Source organism: Vulpes lagopus, chromosome 2 (assembly GCF_018345385.1).
Source record: "Vulpes lagopus strain Blue_001 chromosome 2, ASM1834538v1, whole genome shotgun sequence".
Lineage (NCBI taxonomy): Eukaryota > Metazoa > Chordata > Mammalia > Carnivora > Canidae > Vulpes > Vulpes lagopus.
This window is the reverse complement of record NC_054825.1, coordinates 15,206,392-15,230,701: the sequence shown is the minus strand read 5'-3', so window position 1 is coordinate 15,230,701 and position 24,310 is coordinate 15,206,392. Positions and strand designations below refer to the sequence as shown.

General features: G+C 36.3%; 1 protein-coding gene across 3 annotated transcripts in view; it reads left to right on the top strand.

Annotated features, from left to right (window-relative positions):
• ATRNL1 (attractin like 1) overlaps positions 1–24,310 on the top strand; it is a 760,501-nt gene that overhangs the window by 185,847 nt on the left and 550,344 nt on the right. For all 3 annotated transcript variants that reach the window (XM_041742630.1, XM_041742631.1, XM_041742632.1), the window contains exon 19: positions 12,261–12,398. In XM_041742630.1, the coding sequence (XP_041598564.1) occupies positions 12,261–12,398 (138 nt within the window). The remainder of the gene's footprint in view (positions 1–12,260; positions 12,399–24,310) is intronic.

Sequence of the window (24,310 nt, the reverse complement as noted above, 5' to 3'; positions counted from 1 at the left end):
TTAGCATAATGTTTTTAAGGTTCACTCATATTGTTGCATATTGTTAATCTTTTCCTTCTTTTTATGGCTGAATAACATTCATTTATTCACGCCATATGTTTATACATTCATCATTTGATAGATCTTTGGCTTATTTCCACTCTTTTGTTTTATGAATAAAGCTGCCATGAATATTTTCATATAGACATGTTTTAGATTTTTTGGCATATACCTAGGAGAGGAATTTTTAGTCCTATGATAAATGTGTATTTAAACTTTTAAGGGAGTTGCCAAGCTGTTTTCTTGAGGTACTTCACTGGTTTTTTTACATTTCCACCAACAATATTTGAGGGTTCTATTTATTCTGTCCTCACTGACAATAATTTTTGTTCATTATTTTGATTATTACTATCCTAATGGATATTAAACGGTAGCTCATTGTGGGTTTGATTTGTATTCCCCTTATGACCATTGATGCTCTTTTTATATGCTTATTAGCCACTTATATATTTTCTTTGGAAAATGCTTATTCAAATCCTTTGCCCATTTTAATTTTTAAAGCTACAGTATTTTAAGAGTTACTTATGTTTTCTGGATAATAGATCCTTATCAAAAATAGGATTCTTAAATATTTTCTCCTGTGGGATGTCTCTTCACTTTCATTATGGTGTTTTTTGAGACATAAAGATTTTTTATTTTGCTGATGTCCAATATTTCTGTTTTTCTTCTTTTAGTTGCTTTTGCTTTTGGTGTCATATCTAAGAAACTGTTGTTTAATTCAAAACCATGAAGATTTACACTTATATTTTCTTCTAACATTTTCATAATTTTAGCTCTTATTTAGATTTTTGATCTGTTTGGAGTTATTTTTTATATATGACATTCAGTACAGGTCCAAATTTGATTTTTCACTTATTGGTATCAAGTTATCCCAACATCATTTGTTAAGAAGACTATTCTTTCTCCATTTAATGGTCTTGGCACTCTTGTTGAAAATCAGTAAACTGGGGATCCTTGGGTGGCTCAGTGGTTTAGCACCTGCCTTTGGCCCAGGGCCTAATCCTGGAGTCCGGGGATAGAGTCCCACATCAGGCTCCTTGCATAGAGCCTGCTTCTCCCTCTGCCTGTGCCTCTGTCTCTCTCTCTCTCTCTCTATGTGTGTGTGTGTCTATCATGAATAAATAAATAAAATCTTAAAAAAAAAAGAAAATCAGTAAACTATGAATGTATAGGATTATTTCTGGGGCTAATAATATTTAATTGATCTATATGTCTCTCCTTATGTGAATACTACACTGGTTTGATTGCTGTAGCTTTATAGTAGGTCTTGAAATTGGGAAATGTCAGTAGGCCTCTAACCTTTTTCTTTTTCTTTTTTTTTTTTTTATTGTTTTGGTGAGTTGGGATTCTCTGTAACTTCTTTTGAATTTTAGGATATGCTTGTCTATCCCTATAAAAAAAAGTCTTTTGGAATTTGATAGATACTGCATTTAATTTGCAGATCAATTGGGATGAATAGCTATCTTAATATTAAGTCTAACAATCTGTGAATAGAAGGAGTCTTTCCGTTAATTTCTTTCAACAATGTATTGTAGTTTTCAAAGTATAAGCTTTAACATTTCTTTGGTTAAATGTACTTCTAAGTACTTTATTATTTCTGATGCTACTGTCAATGGAATTGTTTTCTTAATTTAATTTTTGAATTGTTCATTGTAAGTATATAGAAATTCAGTGAAACTGATATCTGTATAATTGAGCTTTTATTCTACAATATTGCTAAGCTCATTTATTAGCTCAAGTAATTTTTTGTGTGGATCCCATAGTTTTTTATGCGTAAGATCATGTCACCTGCAAATTGACTTGGTTTTAAACATTTTTTTGAAATCTGGATGCCTTTCATTTCTTTTTGCCTAATTCCCCTATCCAGAACTTCCAGGACAATATTGAATAGAAGAGACAAGAGTGGACATTTTTGTCTTTATCTTAAAAAGAAAGCTTTTTCAGTCTTTCACCACTAAATATTAGTCTTGTATGTTTTGTATATCCTTTATCAGATTGAGACAATTCCCTTCTTTTCCTCGTTTGTTGAGTATTTTCCATGTATTGAGATGATCATGTTGTTTTTCCCTCTCTATTTATCTACTCAATTGTTTTTTATGTGTTTAAACAACCTTGAATTCCTGGGATAAATTCTGCTTTGTCATGATGTATAATGCCTTTTATATACGAGTGGATTCAATTTGCTACTGGTTTTTTTTTTTTTTTTTTTGAGAATTTTGCACCTATAAGCATATGTGGCATTGGACTGTCATCTTTTGTTGTAATGACTTTGGTTTTTATATTGGGTAAGTAATGGTCTCACAGAGTGAGTTAGGAAATTTTCCCTTTGCTTCTCTATTGTAGAAATGTTCTTAAATAAGTAGTATTGATTATTATTTAACTATTTTGTAGAATTCATGAGTGAAGCCAATGATTTTGGGCTACATTTTCTGGTAATTTGCTGTTAACTCCATTTATTTATTTATTTATTTATTTATTTACTTATTTATTCATTCATTCATTCATTCATTCATTTATGTATTAATTTTGAAGTGTTCACATACAATGTTACATTAGTTTCAGGTGCACGATATAGTGACTTAACAACTCTATACATTATGCTATGTTCCCCACAAATGTAGCCACCATTTTTCATCATACAATGCTCGCTCGTATGTACCATTGACTATATTCTCTGTGCTCCACCTTTATTTTTGTTTTTGTTTTTAAAGATTTATTTATTTATTTATGGTAGACAGAGAGAGAGAGAGAGAGAGAGAGGCAGAGACACAGGAGGAGGGAGAAGCAGCCTTCACACCAGGAGCCTGGCACGGGACTTGATTCCGGGACTCCAGGATCGTGCCCTGGGCCAAAGGCAGGCGCTAAATTGCTGAGCCACCCAGGGATCTCCTGTGCTGCACCTTTCATCTCTTTGACTTAATCATTCCATAACTGGTAACCCATACCTCAATCTCTTTATTTTTAGACTTTATTCATATTTTCTGTTTTCTTTATTCAGTTTGGTTGTTAGGGTCATTCCAAGAATTTGTCCTTTTTATCTGAGTTATCTAATGAATGAATGAATTAATTAATTTATTAAGATTTTATTTATTTATTCATGAGAGACAGAGAGAGAGAGAGAGAGAGAGAGACAGAGACACATACACAGGCAGAGGGAGAAGCAGGCTCCAGGCAGGAAGCCTGATGTGGGACTCGATCCTGGGTCTCCATAATCAGGCCCTGGACCAAAGGCAGTGCTAAACTGCTGAGTCATCCGGGCTGTCCCTGAGTTACCTAATTTATTGGCATACAGTTATTCATTATGTTTCTTTATAATTCTTTTTTCCTACCGTTTGTTGGTAGTATGTCTCCTCTTCCAATCCCAATATCTATATTTTGGGAATATCTTTTCTCTTGTATTTATTGGTTGGTCTAGCTGAAGTTAGGTCAGTTTTGTTGCTCATTACAAGGAAAAAAAAAAACTTCTTGCTTTATTGATTTTCTCTGTTGTTTTCTACTCTAGCATTCATTTTCCCCTCTAATCTTTATTATTTCCTTTCTTTTGCTTGCTTTGAGTTTAGATCACTGTTTTTCTTTCTTTCTTTTTTTTTTTTTTACTTTGTTATGGTGAAAATTTAGATTGATTCGAAGCTTTTCTTCTTTGTTTAATGTAATCTTTTATAGCTATAAGTTTCTTTTTGGCAGTGTTTTTGCAGCATCCTTTAGGTTTTGGTATGTTATGTTTTCATTGTCATTTACTTCAAGTAATTTTTTTTAAGATTTTATTTATTTATTCATGAGAAACACACACACACAGAGGGAGAGAGAGAGAGAGAGAGAGAGAGAGAGGCAGAGACACAGGCAGAGGGAGAAGCAGGCTCCATGCAAGGAGCCTGATGTGGGACTGGATCCCGGGTGTCCAGGATCACACCCTGGGCTGCAGGCGGTGCTAAACCGCTACGCCCCCGGGGCTGCCCCACTTAAAGTAATTTTTAATTTGCTTACATTTTGCTCTTTGGCTCATTAGTTATTTAAGAATGTGTTGCTTAATTTCCACATATTCACGATTTTCTAAGACTTTTTTTTCTGTTACTGATTTTCAGTTTCACTTTATTGTGTTTAGAGAACATACTTTAAATGACTTCAGTTCTTTTATTATATTTTTATTGTTTAAAAGAATACATTTCTCTAGAGAATGAAAGAAAGGGAGAGAAAGAGGGCATAAGAGGTGGGGAGGGGCATAGGGAGTAAAGAATCCCAAGCAGACTCCACACTGAGCATAGAACTTAACAGGGGGCTTCATCCCACAACCCTAAGTCACGACCTGAGTTGATATCAAAGTTTGGAATGCTTAACCAACTCAGTGACCTAGACACCTGACTTCAGTTCTTTTAAATTTATTGAAGTTTGTTTTATGACCTAGTAGGTAGTGTATCATGGAGAATGTTTTAAGTGCCCTTTAGAAGAATGTATATTCTGCTGCTGTTGTGTAGATTCTTCTTATGTTTGTATGGTCTAGTTGGGTTGCCAAGTCTAGTCTTGTTCAAGTCGTCTCTTCCCTGCTGATATTCTACCTAGTTGTTATATTCATTATTGAAAGTATTGAAGCCTCCACTTGTTATTGTTGAATTGTGTTTTATTGTATTCTTTTTCATATTTTAAGAAATTTTATTTAAATTCAATTAATGCACATATAATATATTATTGGTTTTGGAGGTAGAGGTCAGGGATTAATCAGTCTAATATAACACCCAGTGCTCATTACATCATGTGCCCTCCTTAATGCCCATCACCCAGTTACCCCATCCTTCCACCCCCACTCCCCAGTAGCAACCCTCAATTTGTTTCCTATGATTAAGAGTCTCTTATGGTTTGTCCCCATCTCTGATTTTGTCTTTATTTTTTCCTCTCTTCCCCTATGATTCTCCGATTTGTTTCCTAAATTTCACATAGGAGTGAGATCATATAATTGTCTTTCTCTGATTGACTTATTTCACTTAGCATAGTATCCTCTTAGTTCCATCTACATCATTGCAGATGGCAAGATTTCATTTTTTGCATGGCTGAGTAGTATTTCATTATATATGTTATATATATATTATATATATATATATAATTTCATTATATATACTATATAAATAATATATTCTTTATCCACTCATCTGTTGTTGGACATTTGGGCTCTTTCCATAGTTTGGCTATTGTGGACATTACTGCTATAAACATTGGGGTGCGGGTACCCATTTGGATCACTACATTTGTATCTTTATTTTTTATTTTTTAATTTTTTTTACATTTGTATCTTTAGGGTACATACTCAGTAGTGCAATTGTTGGCTTGTAGGGTAGTTTTGAGGAACCTCCATACTGTTTTCCAGAGTGGCTGCACTAGTTTGCATTCCCACCAACAGCGTACAAGGGTTCCCCTTTCTCCACATCCTCGCCAACAGCTTTTGTTTCCTGACTTGTTAATTTTAGTCATTCTGACTGGTGTAAACCGGTATCTCATTGTAGGTTTGATTTATATTTCTCTGATGCTAAGTGGTGTTGAGCAATTTTTATATGTCTGTTGGCCATTTGTATGTCTTTGGAGAAATGTCTGTTCATGTCTTCTGCCCATTTCTGGATTGAATTATTTGTTCTTTGTGTGTTGAGTTTGTTAAGTTCTTTATAGATTTTGAATACTAGCCCTTTATCTGATATGTCATCTGCAAATATTTTCTCCCATTCTATGTATTTTAATTTCTGTCAGTGTTTCTCCATGCATTTTGAAGATCTATAATTAGGTGCATGTATATTTATGCTTTTTATATGTTCTTCATGGATTGTCCTTTATTGTTATAAAATGTCCCTCTTTATCTCTGTTAAAAATTTTAAAGTCTATCTGAAATTCGTAGAGCTACTGCAACTTTGTGGTTGCTCTTTGTATGTCATATCTTTTTTAATTTACTCACTTTCAATATATTTGCATCTTTAGGTATGTCTTCTATACACAGTACACAATTAGATCTTTATTTTTAATCCAGACTGTCTGTCAGCCTCTGCCTTTGATTGAATTGTTTCCTACATTCACATTTAGCTTTACTATTGATATACTTGGATTTATGTGTGCTACTATACTTTTTTCACTATATGTCTCACTATATGTCCTCTACCTCTATTTTATTTATTTATTTATTTTGTGGTAAGTCAGTATTTTCCAATGTAGCATTTAAATTTATTTAATGGTTTCTTCACTATATTTTGGAGTTATTTCTTTAATGGTTGCTCCAGTGTTTACCATATACAACTTAACCTATTAATGTGCCTCAGATTCATAATAACTTAATTTCAGTAGATAAAATGATGTTACTCATATAGATCTATTCTTTTTCTCTTCTTTTTGTGGAATTGTTATATCTATAGCATCTTTTATATGTTGCAAAACCAATAATACATATTTACAGTTAATACTGTATCAAATTTTGTCTTTTAAAGAATCTGAGAGAAAGAAGGAGGGCAAGTCTATATTTATAGCATTCATTATGTTAATTTTTATATTTACCAATTCTGGTTTTCTTTATTTATTCCTGTGCATTCAAGTTACCATCTGTTAAGATCATGGTATGTCTGTTGCCCAATATATATTTTGTTCCACTTACTTCCTTTGTAAGGTTATTGGGAAATATAGTTTTATGTTATAAGCACAAAATATCATTATATATGTCTTTTAAATATAATTTAAAAATTAGGTAGCAGAAGAAAGGAGACAAAATATATCCCTTATTGTCTTTTGTAATGACATAATTACTGTTACCAGTGCTCTTTATTGTATTTTGTGGAGTTGAATTACTGTGTGGGATCATGTGGTTTCCCACTGAAGAACTTCCTATAGTATTCCTTATAAGGTAAATTGGCTAGCAACAGATTCTGACAATTTTTGTTTATTTTTTGAATGTCTTAATTCACTTAAATTTTTTGAAAGTAGGTTTGCTGGTTATGAAATTTTTGGTTGACAGTTTTTCTTTGACAACTTTAAATATATTTAACAGTGCCTACTCTCTTCCACTGCTATTGATAAAAGGTCATTTGCTAATCTTATTGGGCTTCTTTGTGACTGAGAAGTCCTATTTTTTCTTGTTCTTTCAAGATTTTCTCCTTGTTTTGATCATTTTTATTTTAATGGGTCTGTCAATCTTTTCATGTTTATTGTAGAATTAAACTTCTTGAATATGTAGTTAATATTTTTTATCAAATTAGGGAAGTTTTCAGAATTATTTATTCAAGTAAATTTTAGTCTCTTCTCTTTCTCTCATCCTTTCAACACTCCCAGTACATGTAGGTGTGAGTACTTGATGGTTTCCTGCATTTATCTGAGGTCTTGTTCACTTTTCCCCATTCTTTTTTCTCTCTGTACTTACATAATTTCTATTGAACTATTAATTTTTTCTTCTGACAGTTCTAATCTACTGTGGAGTCCCTGTAGTGTATTTTTTATTCATTAAATTATTCTACTCATCAATTTTCATTCACTTTAAAAAATTTCTGTTTTTTTTTTATTATTGTTCCATATTTGATCAGGTATTATCATACTTACCTTTACTTCTTTAAGCAGAGTTTTGTTTTTTCTGTCTTTAATTATTTTAATATTTTCATTGTCTTCTAATTGTTCTGTGAGTCCAGTTCTTGGGCTTTCAATTCTCATTTTTACTATCTCCCTCTTTCTTCTGACTCTTCTTTTTGATGGTTTGTCAATTTTCTTTTTGAAGTTTTACTCTGTAAGTGTTTTTGTTTGTTTTTCCCCTCCTTCCCCTTCCAAGTCAGAAGTTTGCAAACCGAGGCCTGAAGGTCAGACCTGCATGGTCCCTTGCCTATTTTTGTAAATTAAATTTTATTGGAATGCAGATATGCTCAACTGTTCATGTATTACATATGGTTGCTTTTGCACTATAATGGCAGAGATGAGCAACTGTGATATAAATTATATCATTATATTATCAGCAGAGCCTATACCATCTAGCCCTTTACAGAAAAAATTTTCCTAGTGTATATTCTGTGTTGTGTTTGTAGGACCTGAGTTTTTAGGAGTATTTCATGGGGCCATTACATCTGATTTTGCAAGGTGGATGAGGCTTTTCTTGATTAAAGAACTGATTTTACATTAGTATTTGATGTTGGAGTTTCTCTACTATGTGGACAATGTGAATTTTACTCAACATATATGTCTTACATAGGCTTCAAGTTCTCACAAGTGATTTTTTTCTTTCATACACAGACCACAGTATCCTTAAGGTTCTTTTTAGCTTCATTGGGTATGTGATGTGCTTTAGTACCTTGTTTCCTTCTCCACATAGGGGCTGAAATTGAAGGCTTCAGCATTTTAAATACGGTTCAGTTTAGAAATCTTCCTTTGGATCCCAGAGATCATATCACCTGGCCATGCTGGGTTTTCAAACTCATGTCTCTTATTCTTGCTTGTCTATCCTATGTATAATGAAATTCTGTTGCTACCTCAAAATTCTCTTTAAAGTTCTTGTTTTGAACTATTTTGAATCAGCTCTGATTTCTAGCATCTGATAATCCCTTTTAAGATAGGGTATGTGTTTAAAAATGTTTTGAGTAAATTTTCTGTGTATATATTTTTTGAATTTTATTGAAAATGTCAAGCAGATATTTTTAAATGTTTTACATCTGTTTTAGAGAGCACATATTTTTCAAAGCTATGTACTTTATTTGCATATCAAATGCTGAGTTTTCCATAATGTTTTCTTTTCTTTTTTTTGTCTGTTTGTGTATCCATAGATAAAGAACCATCTGGGCTGGTTTTAAAATTTAGACAAAATAGTATGGATAGCTTCTCTTTAGTTTTATTCATGTTCCTCAGCCAGGTTGTTGTTAGAATCTTTCGAGTAACAATGTATCCTGGAAGAACTATTAGATGCAAGCTTCTGTTACTCTGTTGATCCAGGACCCTGATGCTGGTGGGAATAAAACATAATCATAGGCTTATTGTGTATCCTTTTCTTGTCTGTGTTTGCTGTAGCCATTATGCCTGGTTTCTACTTTCTGTAACATGCTTTCTCTATTGTCATTGCTAGCATTCTAGTTACAAGCTATGACAATGCCCCCCGCCCCCACCCCAGCCACCCAGGGATCCCCTTTTTCTTCTCTTGCAAATTCGGCCTACAGTTAGGTGTAAATTGTACCAGCTTTCTGTCTGATACATTCATTACCTCAAACATTAGACTTTTCTGTGTCATACTTTCTACAAGCTGTATGGCATCATGCCAATAATATTCTTAGTGATTGCCGTATGGCTCAGAATTGCCTTCTGAACTTCTCATTTTCAGGAAGGGACAGTGGGTAGCATTATACCAGGGATCCTCTTTTAATTTCCAGAGGTAGTTTATTACTTTCTAGTTTTATTTGTGTCATTGTCACCATACCTAAATTCCTTTAGTTGCTGCCAAGTTTCCTTATTATTTTAGTGGTAAGCTGAAGGAAGGATGTTAGTTGTGATTGCTAAATTTAGACATCTTATTCAGGAGTTAAAGCATTTGTTTTTCTGAGATGAAAAATCTTGCCAGGAGATACATAAAATACTTATAGTAATCCATTTCCTATTTTAACCTTTTCAGATCGTACTTTCTATAGAGTGGGCACTCAATAAATTTTGTTTTTACCTGACTGAATTAATAATAATAAGTGTTGTCGCATTTCTATGAAACAAGGAAATGTTAAAAATTAAAGTTCTTAACATTTTTGTTTCTTATAGAAATCATATGAACTTATTATAGAAAACTGATGTAAAAAAAACCTTACTAAACTAGGATAACCGTTATTCACTTTTCTAATAGGCATACTTATAGATTTTACTTAATTTTTTTAAACTTTGTTATTTTTCTTTTTTTTAAGATTTTAAATTTTTTTTAGAGAGAGAAAGAGAGTGAACAGGGGGAGGAGCAGAAGGCAAAGGAGAGGTAGAGGGAGAGGAGGAGACTCCTTTGAGCTTGAAGCCTGACACTGGGTTTGGCCTCACAAGTGTGAGGTCATGACCTGAGCTGAAATCAAGAGTGGGGTGCTTAACGAACTTAGCCACCCAGTCACCCCCATGCTTATACATTTTATTTTATTTTATTTTTTTTAATTTTTATTTATTTATGATAGTCACAGAGAGAGAGAGAGGTAGAGACAAAGGCAGAGGGAGAAGCAGGCTCCATGCACCGGGAGCCTGATATAGGATTCGATCCCGGGTCTCCAGGATCGCGCCCTGGGCCAAAGGCAGGCGCCAAACTGCTGTGCCACCCAGGGATCCTGCTTATACATTTTAAAACAAAATTGTTATCATTCTATTTTTTTAAAAGATTTATTTATTTATTTATTCATGAGAGATGCAGAGAGAAACAGAGAGGCAGAGACACAGGCAGAGGGAGAAGCAGGCTCCACACAGGGAGCCTCATGTGGGACTTGATACCAGGTCTCCAGGATCATGCCCTGGGCTGAAGGCAGATGCTAAACCGCTGAGTCACCCAGGGATCCCAAATTGTTATCATTCTAAATATAATGTTTTGCATCTTGATTTCACTTACATTATCATGAACATTTTTGGTCTAAATTTCCTCCTCATTGTTTCATAATATAATATAAAATGCAAACACTGTATTATAATTTTCCTTATTTTTATAAAGAGAATGATGATATAAAGAGAATGATTATTTAGCATTTTCCCATAATGACTTTGTTATTTCTCTACTATTTTACAGTAGAATTGTGCCTCTGAAAATTTCTATAAGGTATAGGTGTTTGGTTTTTACCATTCTTGCCTGTGTATTTCTTTACTCTTTGATGTTAACTCTTGTCAATGACCCTATGTTAGTCTCTTAGGATTTCTCTCTCCCTTTCAAATTTTTTATATACAAGAGGTATGGTATTTAATGCCTGGTCTTTTGATCATGCTTTCTGATTGTGTGTTTGTTTCTGCCATTGATTAGCTGTGTGACTTTGGGTTGTTGCATAACCCAGGCTTCCTTATCTTAGAAATGGTCCCCAGTGTAGTACCTTCCATATAGAATCGTTGTGAGGATTAAATGATACAATTTATGTATATCACCTGGTATACTATCTGACAAAGGGGTGGTACTTATGTATTTTAAAACTGATGCCGTATGTGCAGAGACCAATCAGATTAGATGCTGGCCATAAACAATTGGGATTGACTGAATATTGGCTTCCCTGGCTAGAGTAAGAGAAACCTCAATTAAATGCTATCTTAGTTGTAATAATGATGAAAATGATTATGAGGGCGTCAATGAAGCCACATGGTGTTTGTGTAGGTGGTTACCTTAACTAAGTCATTATGCCCCAAATAGGTATTAAAGGTAAGAGCTTTCATATATGAACTTTATCTCTCATCTGAAATTCGGTTGTAAAGTTCATACCAAAACCTATTAAATCTTATATGATGAAGACATGAAAAAGTCTCAAGTTTTAAATGTGATTCTGTTTAGTTCACATTCAATAGAATTCTGATTAAGCTTTGAAGCTTTTCTTATCCAAGGAAGATAAACATTTATGCAAATTAACTTAAAAGTGCTATTTTTGTTAATCATACATGGAGTTTTTTGAAGGACCTATAGCCACAGAGTTTTCTATATTTATTGATCCTTTGTTTTCATGTGTAAATATAATTTATGTATTTTAACATTTTTTACCAAATACATTATTCATTCTTGTGTTTGTATAACTTAGACATAATATTCACATGAATTAGGAAGGGTTAGAAAAGTATTCCCTTCTAGGACGCTGGGGTGGTTCAGTTGGTAAAGTGTCTGACCATTGATTTTAGCTCAGGTTATGATGTCTGGGTGATGAGATCCAACCTGTTTCAGGCTCTGTACTGGCATGGAGCCTGCTTAAGATTCCCCCTTTCCTTCTGTCCTTCACCCCTGCTCAGGCGTATGCTCTCCCATTCTTTCACTCTCAAAAAAAGTTTATTCCCTTTTTAGTATAGCTTTTATGTTTTACTTTATCTCTTGTCCCTATAGTTTAAGGAGCATATGACAAAATTTCAACACAGAATTTATTGTATATATTGTCCTGCATTAATATTTTGAGTCACAGGTTTTACATAAAAAAAAAATTTGGGGAAATGTCCTTTGGACATTTCTACCATTCAAATTTGTAAAGTAAATTCTTTGTCTTGATAGCTATTATACTTGGTCTTGTTTTGCAAATATTCATAATATTTTTTACTCTTTTCTTTAGCTTGCCAGTGTAATGGACATAGCACTTGCATCAATAATAATGTGTGTGAACAGTGTAAAAATCTTACCACAGGAAAGCAGTGTCAAGACTGCATGCCAGGTTATTATGGTGATCCGACTAATGGAGGACAGTGCACAGGTAAGTATTTTTTCTTGTCAGTGCATTTTTACTAAAGAAAAGAAAATGCGAAAGATATACCTCTTAAAGAAAATATATTTTATAAAAGAAAATATTTTAAATTAAGTTTCAATATTTTTGAAATTAATATTTATTCATAGGGGTGATGTGAACTATAACAATTCTGTGATACACTTTAAATTTTTTTTTATTTCAAAATGAATATATGCTTATTATAGGAATTTAGCAAATGCAGACACATTAAAAATCACTTATAGTTCACTATTCAAAAATAATTACTGCTGAATGTTTTTTAATAATAGTAAGTTATTTTGGCTTTAGAAATAAATAATTAAAGGTTTTGTGTATGCTTTATATCAGATAACCTTTTTGGGGTTTAGAATCAATCCTGGGTTGAAATCTCCCCCTGTGTGTTCACATGCTATAGCCATAACCACTCAACCTCTCAGTGGCTCATTTTTCTCATATGTAAAAGGGACATGATAAAGATCAAATGAGATCATATATAATAGAGGCACATGTAATAAGGGTTGAAGCACATTTTTCTTTTTCTTTTTTCTTTTTTTTTTAAGATTTTATTCATGAGAGACAGAGAGAGAGAGAGAGAGAGAGAGAGGCAGAGACACAGGCAGAGGGAGAAGCAGGCTCCATGCAGGAGCCTGACATGGGACTCTATCCTGGGTTTCCAGGATCACACTCTGGGCCAAAGGTGGCGCTAAACTGCTCAGTCACTGAGTGCTGCCCAGGAATTAAAGCACATTAAAAGAGCATTTAATACCCTCCAGTTCCATCCACGTTGAAGCAAATGGTGGGTATTTGTCGTTTCTAATTGCTGAGTAATATTCCATTGTATACATAAACCACATCTTCTTTATCCATTCATCTTTCGATGGACACCGAGGCTCCTTCCACAGTTTGGCTATTGTGGCCATTGCTGATAGAAACATCGGGGTGCAGGTGTCCCGACGTTTCATTGCATCTGAATCTTTGGGGTAAATCCCCAACAGTGCAATTGCTGGGTCGTAGGGCAGGTCTATTTTTAACTCTTTGGAGGGTATTATGCTGAGTGAAATAAGTCAATCGGAGAAGGACAAACAGTGTATGTTCTCATTCATTTGGGGAATATGAATAATAGTGAAAGGGAATATAAAGGAAGGGAAAAGAAATGTTGGGAAATATCAGGAAGGGAGACAGAACATAAAGACTCCTAACTCGGGGAAACGAACTAGGGGTGGTGGAAGGGGAGGAGGGCGGGTGTTGGAGGGGAATGGGTGACGGGCACTGAGGTGGACACTTGACGGGATGAGCACTGGGTGTTTTTCTGTATGTTGGTAAATTAAACACCAATAAAAGTTAATTAAAAAAAAAAAAAAAGAATCTCCACTTAAAAAAATAAAAAAAAAAATAAAAAAAATAAAAGAGCATTTAAAATGCTCTTCTTGGGGTCCCTGGGTGGCGCAGCGGTTTGGCGCCTGCCTTTGGCCCGGGGCGCGATCCTGGAGACCCGGGATCGAATCCCACGTCGGGCTCCCGGTGCATGGAGCCTGCTTCTCCCTCTGCCTATGTCTCTGCTTCTCTCTCTCTCACTGTGTGCCTATCATAAAATAAAATAAAATTTAAAAAAAAAAAAATGCTCTTCTTATCACATTTTTTTGTTCACCAACCTTTACTTTTCTCTATCTTCCTCTCTATCCTCCTGCTCATTCTTATTTTTTAGACAATTTTTAGGTTTTCTTTAAAAATTTTCCTTTTAGATTGTAATTTTACAGTAATCCTTTTTTTATCTCTAGGTTGGTCCTTGTCCCTTATGTTTTTAATCTTCTGTTTTTACATGGAGGTTGCCTATACGGCACCCACAGAAAAGACTCCATTTTTGGCTATGAAAAGTTGAAGACTCTAAACAGGGAGCTGACCCTGGGCCTGGCCTAGATAAGAATGTTAACACTGCTTGTGTATTATGAATAATGCTGCTGTGAACTTTATTGCACAAGTCTTTGTTTGAATACTGCTTTTCAGTTCTTTTTTTTTTTTTTTCATAAACTAGGAGAGGAATTGTAATTCCATGTTTAACTTTCTGAGGAATTGCCAAATTGTTCAAGTTGTTTTCCATGGTGGCTGCCTCATTCTACATTCCCACAAGAAATGTAGAGGATTCCAATTTCTCCACATCCTTGCCAACACTTGCTATAGCCCATTTAAAAAAAATTCTAATCATCCTAATGGATGTGAAATGATATCCCATTGCGGTTTTGATTCACATTTCTCTAATGACTAGTGATGTTAACTGTCCTTTCATGTGGTTGTTGGCCCTTGTATATTTTCTTTGGAAAATGTTTATTCAAGTCCTTTGCCCATTTTAGAACAATATTTTTTTTAATTGTGGTAAAATATACATAACAGAAAATTTACCATTTTTACTTGTGTAGGATAAAGGCAGCATTAAGTACATTTACACTGTTGTGAAACCATCATTACCATCCATTTCCAGAATTTTTGCATCTTGCAAAACTGAAACTCTATACCCATTAAATATTAATTTTGCATTACTCTTACTCCAGCTGCTGGCAACTACCATTTTGTTTTCTGTCACTATGAATATAGTTTTTCTAGATGGCCTGAAATATGTGGAATTGTGCAGTATTTGTCCTTTAGTGACTGGCTTATTTCTTTTAGCATAATTGTCTTCATGTTTCTTTCATGTTGTAGCATGTGTCAGATGTCTTTCCTTTTAAAGGCCAAATAATACTCTCTTAACCTACGTATATGCAGTTTGTTTATCCATTCACCCATTGATGGAACTCTGAGTTGCTTCCACCTTTTGATATTGTGCTTAATGCTGCGATGAACATGGGTGTACAAGTATTTGTTCAGTTTCCTGTGTCTTTTCATGTGCTTATGGGCCATTTGTGTATCTTTGGAAAAATGTCTATTAAGTCCTTTGCCTATTTTTTATTTGGGTTGTTTGAGTTGTCATTGAATTGTAAGGGTTCTTTATAGATTCTAGATATGAAGCTTTTATTAGATAATTAATTAGCAAATATTTTCTCCCATTCTGTAAGGTTGCCTTTTCAGTTTCCTTTAAATTTCTTTTGAAACACAAAAGTTTCCAATTTTGATGAAGTCCAGCTTATTTTTTCTTTTGTTGCTTGTGTTTTTGATGCATATCTAAGAATCCAGTGCCAAATGCAATGTCATGAGGATTACCAAAGTATTAATTTTTTGCCAACATAGGCAAAAGGAACATTTGAATAATTATATTAGCTACAAAATGTTTTAAATTACAATGGTAGGTTTTATCACTCCAATAGGCATAAGTGCTTTTAGAAATATGTTCCCCTTTGGGGATGATACTTCTTTGCTAGGTTTAAGACTAAGTTCAGTTATTCCATATTCATTTTTGTTGCTGACATTACACATCTGGCAAGCTGAGGCATAATGCAATGGAAAATTAAAGGGGATGAAAGATAAATGCCTATCTTATTCACTACTGCACATTCTCTGGTAGTTTATGGAGCTTTAAATAATTCCTTATAGTTTCCTTGTTTCCTAAAGTTGGCAAGATAATATTTTGCTGTCTATGTCTTCTCTATGGTGATGTAATATATGAAAGTCATTTTTTATTTCTTAGGGCCACATTAGCTATGTAACTAAATCAACAGAATATCACATCTGGTGAACTATTTTTTAATGCAGCTGTGGCTAAAATCAATTTATAAAAAATGAGTATTATAAATTTACTGCTATTTCTTCATTTTTAGTTCACCTTATTGAGAAAAGTTCATTTTTCATTAGTAGATACATTTAGTAAAATTCAAAGTCTGCTGATATTAAAGGAAAGAAGGAAATAGATTTATATTTGAATGGTAAGACTTTAGAGGTACTGTAGATTCAGGAATTATTTATTTTTAAATTTAACCTACTAAAGTCAGTTTAACATTGTTGCTGATATTATATAAGTGTACTTGTAGATTTTCTCAGATTGTTTTTAGACTATGGCATATTTGTAGCTGTTTTCCTAATACAATTAACTATTAAAAGTGTTTTTTTTTTTAGTAACTGTCAGGGGTGCCTGGGTGGCTCAGACAGTTAAACATCTGACTCTTGATATCAGCTCAGGTCTTGATCTCAGGGTGGTAAGATTGAGCCCTGTGTTGGGCTCCATGCTCAGCGTAGAGTCTGCTTGAGATTCTCTCTCTGTTTCCTTTTGCCCCTTCCCTTGCCTCTTATTCCCTCTCTCTTTCTCTCTCAAATAAGTATCAATCAATCAATCAATATTAAAAAAAAAAAATACCTGGGAATCCCTGGTGGCTCAGCAGTTCAGTGCCTACGTTTGGCCCAGGGCATGATCCTGGAGTCCCGGGATTGAGTCCTGAGTCGGGCTCCCAGCATGGAGCCTGCTTCTTCCTCTGCCTGTGTCTCTGCCTCTCTCTCTCTCTCTGTCTTTCTCTCTCTATGTCTATTATGAATAAATAAATAAAATCTTTAAAAAAATAAAAAAAATAAAAAAATACCTGTCAGAATGGCTAAAATTAACAACATAGGAAACTAAGGATATTGGCAAGGATGCTGAGAAAGGGAAACCCTTTTACATTGTTGGTGGGAATGCAAACTGGTGTAGCCACTCTGGAAAACAGGATGGAAGTTGCACAGAAAGCAAAAAATAGAACTACCCTGTGATCCAGCAGTTGTACTACTAGGTATTTATCTAAAGGATACAAAATATTGAATCAAAAGGCATGTGCCCCAATGTCTATAGCAACATTATGAACAATATCTAAATTATGGAAAAATCATAAATGTCTATCAGCTGATGAATGGTAATGGAGATGTGATACACACACACGTATGTGTATATGTATAGATATACATACAAAATGGAATATTATTCAGCCATCCATAAGAACGAAATCTTGCCATTTGCAAGGATGTGGATGGAGCTAGAGTGTATTATGCTAAGTGAAGTCAGTCAGTCAGAGGACAGTAAATCCCATATGAATTTACTCATATGTGGTATTTAAGAAATGAAACAGATGTACATAGAGGAAAAAAAAAAGAGGGAGGGAAACCATTAAAGAGACTCTTAGCTATGGAGAGGAAACTGAGGGTTGCTGGAAAGGAGGTGGGTAGGGGGATAGGTATTTATAAATGGGTGATGGATATTAAATTAAGGGGGGGCACTTGTGATAAGCACTGGGTATTATATTTAAATGATGAATCAGAAGAGCAGGGCAAGGGCAGCAGGAGAAGGGTCCCCGCCACCTGGTCCCACCAACAACCTAGATAACTTTCAAATCATCCTGAACACCTACGAATTCAACCTGAGATTTAAAGAGAGAACAGGTGGAATGCTATAGAGAGAAGAGTTATCACTTCTAATAAGGTAGGAAGGCGGAAAAAAAAATAATAAAAAAGAATCAAGTGGGAGAGGGGCCCCACGAGACACCGGCTAAGGGCTAAAGCCGGGCAGCTAAGGGTGGACGGGAAGGCCCAGCGCCGGAGAAGAAGTGGGAACTTTAACAAATCTGAACCAGATTCTTCCCGGAGGGAGAGGCGCTCAGCAGGGAACCCGGGCAGGAGCAGGAGGGGCAGCGGGGCCTCCAGGCTCCTGGGGTCACTAACAGGAGGGGCGCCCAGGGAGAGCGCCCCACACACCCGGGCCCATCTCGGTAAGGGGCTGGAGCGCCCCGGGGGGCCTCGGGGAGAAGCCGGGGGCAGGCGGGGGCTCGGGGGGAGGGAGCTGTGCCTGCTGCCTGCGGGAGCCCGGCCCGGGAGTGCAATCCCAGCAGTGCAGGCCCCGGAGCCCAGGGCGTGGGGGACACAGCCCAGGACCCTGCGCTTCCCGGGACAGGCGGAGGCGGGGAGGGCCCAGGACAGCGAGGATGCTCCTGACCCGGGCGCCCCTGAGCTTTGCAGGTCAGCACCTCCCCGTCCCAGAGCATCCAGGCCCCTGCGGACCGGGAGCTGTGGGAATTACTGCGGGAGCTGACTCCAGGGCTGGGGAGCTGGCCGCTGCCAGTGGGGTTGTCCCTCCTGGTGTCACCCTGTGCCTGGGAGGGGTGGGGCGGCCAGGGAACAGGGACCTCACGGGGTAAACAGCTCCCACTGAGCCCGGAACTGGCAGGGGGCCGGGCAGCTCCCTCAGGTGTGCACACCTGAGACTCAGCACAGTAGCCCCTCCCCCAGAAGATCAGCTGGAAGGACAGGGGAAGAGCCAGTTCTTGAACCAGCAGTGCTGGAAAGCTTCAGGGGAGGTCGAGGGATTTAGTATATAGAACCAGACGGTAACCCTCCTTTTTCCCCCCTTTTTTCTGGCACAACTCGTTTTTATATCAGACTAAAAATATCCAGTATTTTTTTCTCATTTCCCACCATAAATACAATATTTTACCACCTCTTCATTTTTAAGTTTCTTCCCTTTTGACTTTCATATTTATACAATTACATGTCTTAGATATATTTTCCACTTCTAGATTCCCTTCAACATACTCAACTTAATTTTGGGAGATCTACAAGATATGATTTTTGGTTTTCTTTCCCTCATTTTGTTCTACAGTGGCAGAAGCTAATACCTTCTAAAACATGACCAGTATGCCCCAGAACTAAGTGGTATACTATGCTGGTTCATTCTGTGAGAATCCTCAATCCCATTCTGCCCCCCTCTTTTATCTCATTTATGTTTTGGTGGTCAATGTTGGGGCCCTCTACAAGTATTTCTAGTTTATATAAATTTGGGACTGAGCATCTTCTAACATACAGAGCTTAATATTGTCAGAAACAAGAGGACCATCTTCTAGGACCCCTAAGGTAGACCACATTCTCCTTCCACTGCAACTTTGTCACCACCCCCATCTCCCAGTCCCCCCTTTTTTCTTTCTTCTCTTTTGTTTTCTTTTTTTTCTCTTTGTTCTCTTCTTTTTTTCTTTTTTTTTTTTTCCTTCCTCTTTGGGATTCTTGGCCTTTAATTTTTTTTTAATACTTTGTTTTAAAATTTGTTTTTCACCTTAGTGGTCCTTTTGTTTTATTTTGTTCTGATCTTTGTTTTCCTCTTCTGGTCTCTGACCTTGGCAGAATCATCTAGAGTGAAATTTACTTAGGTTGTGGTTGATATTCTTGACTCAGCCCACTCATACAGCCACTCTGCACTGACCAAAATGACTAGAAGGAAGAACTCAACACAAAAGAAAGAATCAGAAACTACTCTCTGCCACAGAGCTACAGAGTATGAAATACAATTCAGTATCAGAAAGCCAATTTAGATGCACAATTAGAAAGCTACTCCTGGCTCTGGGAAAAACCATAAAGGATTAAAGAGACTTCATAACTGCAGAATTTAGATCTAATCAGGCTGAAATTAAAAATCAATGAAATGAGTTACAATCCAAACTGGATGTCCTAATGATGAGGGTTAATGAGGTGGAAGTGAGTGACGTAGAAGACAAGTTGATGGCAAGGAAGGAGGCTGAGGAAAAAAGAGAAAAACAAATAAAAGACCATGAAGAAGGGTTAAGGGAAATAAATGATAGCCTCAGAAGGAAGAATCTCTTTATAATTGGGGTTCCAGAAAGCACTGAGAGGGCCAGAGGGCCAGAAAGCATATTTGATCAAATCATAGCTGAGAACTTCCCTAATTAGGCAGGGAAACAGACATTTAGTTCCAGGAGATAGAGAGATAGAGAGATTCCCCCTCCCCCCCCACGTCAATAAAAACCATTCAACACCTTGACATTTAATTGTGAAATTTGCAAATTCCAAAGATAAAGAGAAAATCCTTAAGGCAGCTGGAGAAGAGATTCTTAACTTATATGGAGAGAAATATTAGATTAACAGCAGACCTCTCCACAGAGACCTGGCCGTCCAGAAAGGGCTTGCATGATATATTCAGGGTCCTAAATGAGAAGAACATGCAGCCAAGAATACTCTATCCAGCAAAGCTCTCATTCAGAATAGAAGGAGAGATAAAGAGCTTCCAAGATAGGCAGAAAGTGAAAGGATATGTGACCACCAAATGAGCTCTGTGAGAAATATTAAGGGGGACTCTGTAAAAGAAAGAGGAAGTCCAAAGAAATAATCCACAAAAACAGGAATCGAATAGGCATTATTATGACACCAAATTCATATCTTTCAATAGTTACTCTGAACGTGAATGGCCTAAATGACCCCATCAAAGAGATGCAGGGTTTCAGGACTGGATAAAAAAGCAAGACCCATCTATTTGCTGTCTACAAGAGACTCATTTTAGACCTAAGGACACCTACAGCCTGAAAATGAAAGGTTGAAGTACCATTTACCATTCAAATGGTCCTCAAAAGAAAGCAGGGGTAGCAGTCCTCATATAAGATAGGTTAAAGTTTGTCCTAAAGACTGTAGTAAGGAATGAAGAGGGACACTATATCATCCTTAAAAGGTCTATTTAAGAAGAAGACCTAACAATCATGAATATTTATGGGCCTAATGTAGGAGCTGCCAAGTGTATCAATTAATAACCGCAGTAAAGATATACATAAATAATAATATACTAATAGTAGGAGACTTCAACATGGCGCTTTCTGCAAATGACAGGTCGTCTAAACACAATATCACCAAAGAAACAAGAGGTTTATGATACACTGGACCAGATGGATTTCACAGATATTTACAGAACTTTACATCCAAATGCAACTGAATACACATTCTTTTCAAGTGCACATGGAACTTTTTCCAGGATAGACCACATACTGGGTCACAAATCAGATGTAAACTGATACCAATATGTCCCCTGCATATTTTCAGACCACAATGCTTTGAAACTTGAACTCAATCACAAGAAGAAATTTGGAAGAAAGTCAAACACATGGAGGTTAAAGAGCATCCTACTCAAAGATGAATGGGTCAACCAGGAAATTTAAGAATTAAAAAGATTCATGGAAACTAATGAAAATGAAGATACAACTGTTCAAGATCTTTGAGATACAGCAAAAGCAGTCCTAGGAAGGAAATACATCTGAATACAAGCATCCATCAAGTAATTGGAAAAAACTCAAATACACATGCTAACCCTGCACCCAAAGGAACTGGAGAAAGAACAGCAAATAAGACGTACACCAAGCAGAAGAAGAGAGATAATACAGATTCAAGCAGAACTCAATGAAATAAGACCAGAAGAACTGTAGAACAGATTAACAAAACTAGGAGTTTGTTCTTTGAAAGAATTAGTAAGATATATAAACCATAGCCAGCCCTATTTAAAAAAGATTTAAATTAATAAAATCATGAATGAAAGAGGAGAGATCAAAACCAATACCAAGGAAATACAAACGATTTTAAAAACCTATTATGAGCAGCTGTACAGCAATAAATTAGGCAATCTAGAATAAATGGATGCATTTCTGGAAAACCACAAATTACCAAAACTGGAACAGGAAGAAATAGAAAACCAGTACAAGCCAATAACCAGGGTGGAAATTGAAGCAGTCATCAAAACCCTCCAAGGTACAAAAGTCCAGGGCCAGATGGCTTCCCAGGGGAATTCAATCAAACATTTAAAGATGAAACAATACCTGTTCTACTAAAGCTGTACTGAAAGATAGAAAAGGACGGGATACTTCCAAACTCGTTTTATGAGGCCAGCATAACCTTAATTCCAAAACCAGACAAAGACCCCACCAAAAAGAATTATAAACCAATATCCCTGATGAACACACATGTAAAAATTCCCAACAAGATACTAGCCAGGAGGATCCAACAGGACATTAAGAAGATTATTCACCATGACCAAGTGGGATTTATCCTCGGGATGCAAGGTTGGTTCAACATTCGTAAAACAATAAACGTGATCGATTACATCAACAAGAGAAAAACCAAGAACCATATGATTCTCTCAATAGATGCAGAAAAGCATTTGATAAAATACTGCATCCATTCCTGATCAAAACTCTTCAGAGTGTAGGGACAGAGAGAACATTCCTTAGCATCTTAAAAGCCATCTACAAAAAGCCCACACAAATATAATTCTCAATGGGGAAACACTGAGAGCCTTTCCTAAGATCAGGAATACAACAGGGATGTCCACTCTCACCACTGCTATTCAACATAGTACTAGAAGTCCTAGCCTCAGCAATCAGAAAACAAAAAGAGATTACAGGCGTTGAAATTGGCAAAAAGAAGTCAAACTCCCTCTTTGCAGATGACATGGTAGTGTACATAGAAAAACCAAAGGACTCCACCCCAAGATTGCTAGAACTCATACAGCAATTCAGCAGTGGCAGTATACAAAAATCAATGCCAGAAATCAGTGGCATTTGTATACACTAACAATGAGACTGAAGAAAGAGAAATTAAGGAGTCAATCCCATTTACAATTGCACCCCAAAGCATAAGATACCTAGGAATAAACCTACCCAAAGAGGTAAGGGATCTATATCCTAAAAACTACAGAACACTTCTGAAAGAAATTGAGGAAGACATAAAGAGATGGAAAAATACTCCATGCTTATGGATTGGAAGAATTAATATTGTAAAAATATCTATTCTTTCCAGGGCAATTTACACATTCAATGCAATCCCTATCAAAATGCCATGGACTTTCTTCAGAGAGTTGGAACAAATCATCTTAGGATTTGTGTGGAATCAGAAAAGACCCCGAATAGCCAGGGGAATTTTAAAAAAGAAAACCAGAGCCAGGGACATCACAATGCCGGATTTCAGGTTGTACTACAAAATTGTGATCATCAAGACAGCATAGTACTGGCACAAAAACAGATGCATAGATCAATGGAACAGAATAGAGCACCCAGAAACGGCCTCTCAACTCTATGGTCAACTAATATTCGACAAAGCAGGAAAGACTATCCACTGGAAAAAAGACAGTCTCTTCAATAAATGGTGCTGGGAAAATTGGACATCCACATGCAGAAGAATGAAACTAGACCATTTTCTTACACCATACCCAAAGATAAACTCAAAATGGATGAAAGATCTAAATGTGAGACAAGAGTCCATCCAAATCCTAGAGGAGAACACAGGCAACACCCTTTTTGAAGTTGGCCACAGCAACTTCTTGCAAGACATGTCTATGAAGGCAAGGGAAACAAAAGCAAAAATGAACTATTGGGACCTAATCAAGGTAAAAATCTTCTGTACAGCAAAAGAAACAGTCAACAAAACTAAAGGACACCCTATAGAATGGGAGAAGATATTTGCAAATGACCTATCAGATAAAGGGCTAGTATTCAAGATCTATAAACTTATAGGGGATCCCTGGGTGGTTAAGTGGTTTGGCGCCTGCCTTCAGCCCAGGATGTGATCCTTTAGTCCCGGGATCAAGTCCCACATATGGCTCCCTGCGGGAAGCCTGTTTCTCCCTCTGCCTGTGTCTCTGCCTCTCTCTCTCTGTGGTTCTCTCATGAATAAATAAGTAAAATCTTTTAAAAAAAGAAAAAAGAACTTATTAAACTCAACAGCAAAGAAACAAACAATCGAATTATGAAATGGGCAAGAGACATGAATAGGAATTTCACCAAAGAAGACATACACATGGCCAACAAGCTCATGAGAAAATACTCCACATCACTTGCCATCAGGGAAATGCAAATAAACCACAATGAGATACCACTTCACACCAGTGAGAATGGTGTAAATTAACAAGACAGGAAACAACAAATTTTGGAGAGGATGAGGAGAAAGGGGAACCCTCTTGCACTGTTGGGATCGTGAACTGGTGTAGCCACTCTGGAAAACTGTGTGGAGGTTTGTCAAAGAGTTAAAAATAGAGTTACCCTATGACCCAGCAATTGCACTGCTCGGGATTTACTCCAAAGATACAGATGCAATGAAAAGCTGAAACACCTGCACCCTGATGTTTCTAGCAGCAATGTCCACAATGTGGACGGACCCTCAGTGTCCATCGAAAGATGAATGGATAGAGAGGATGTGGT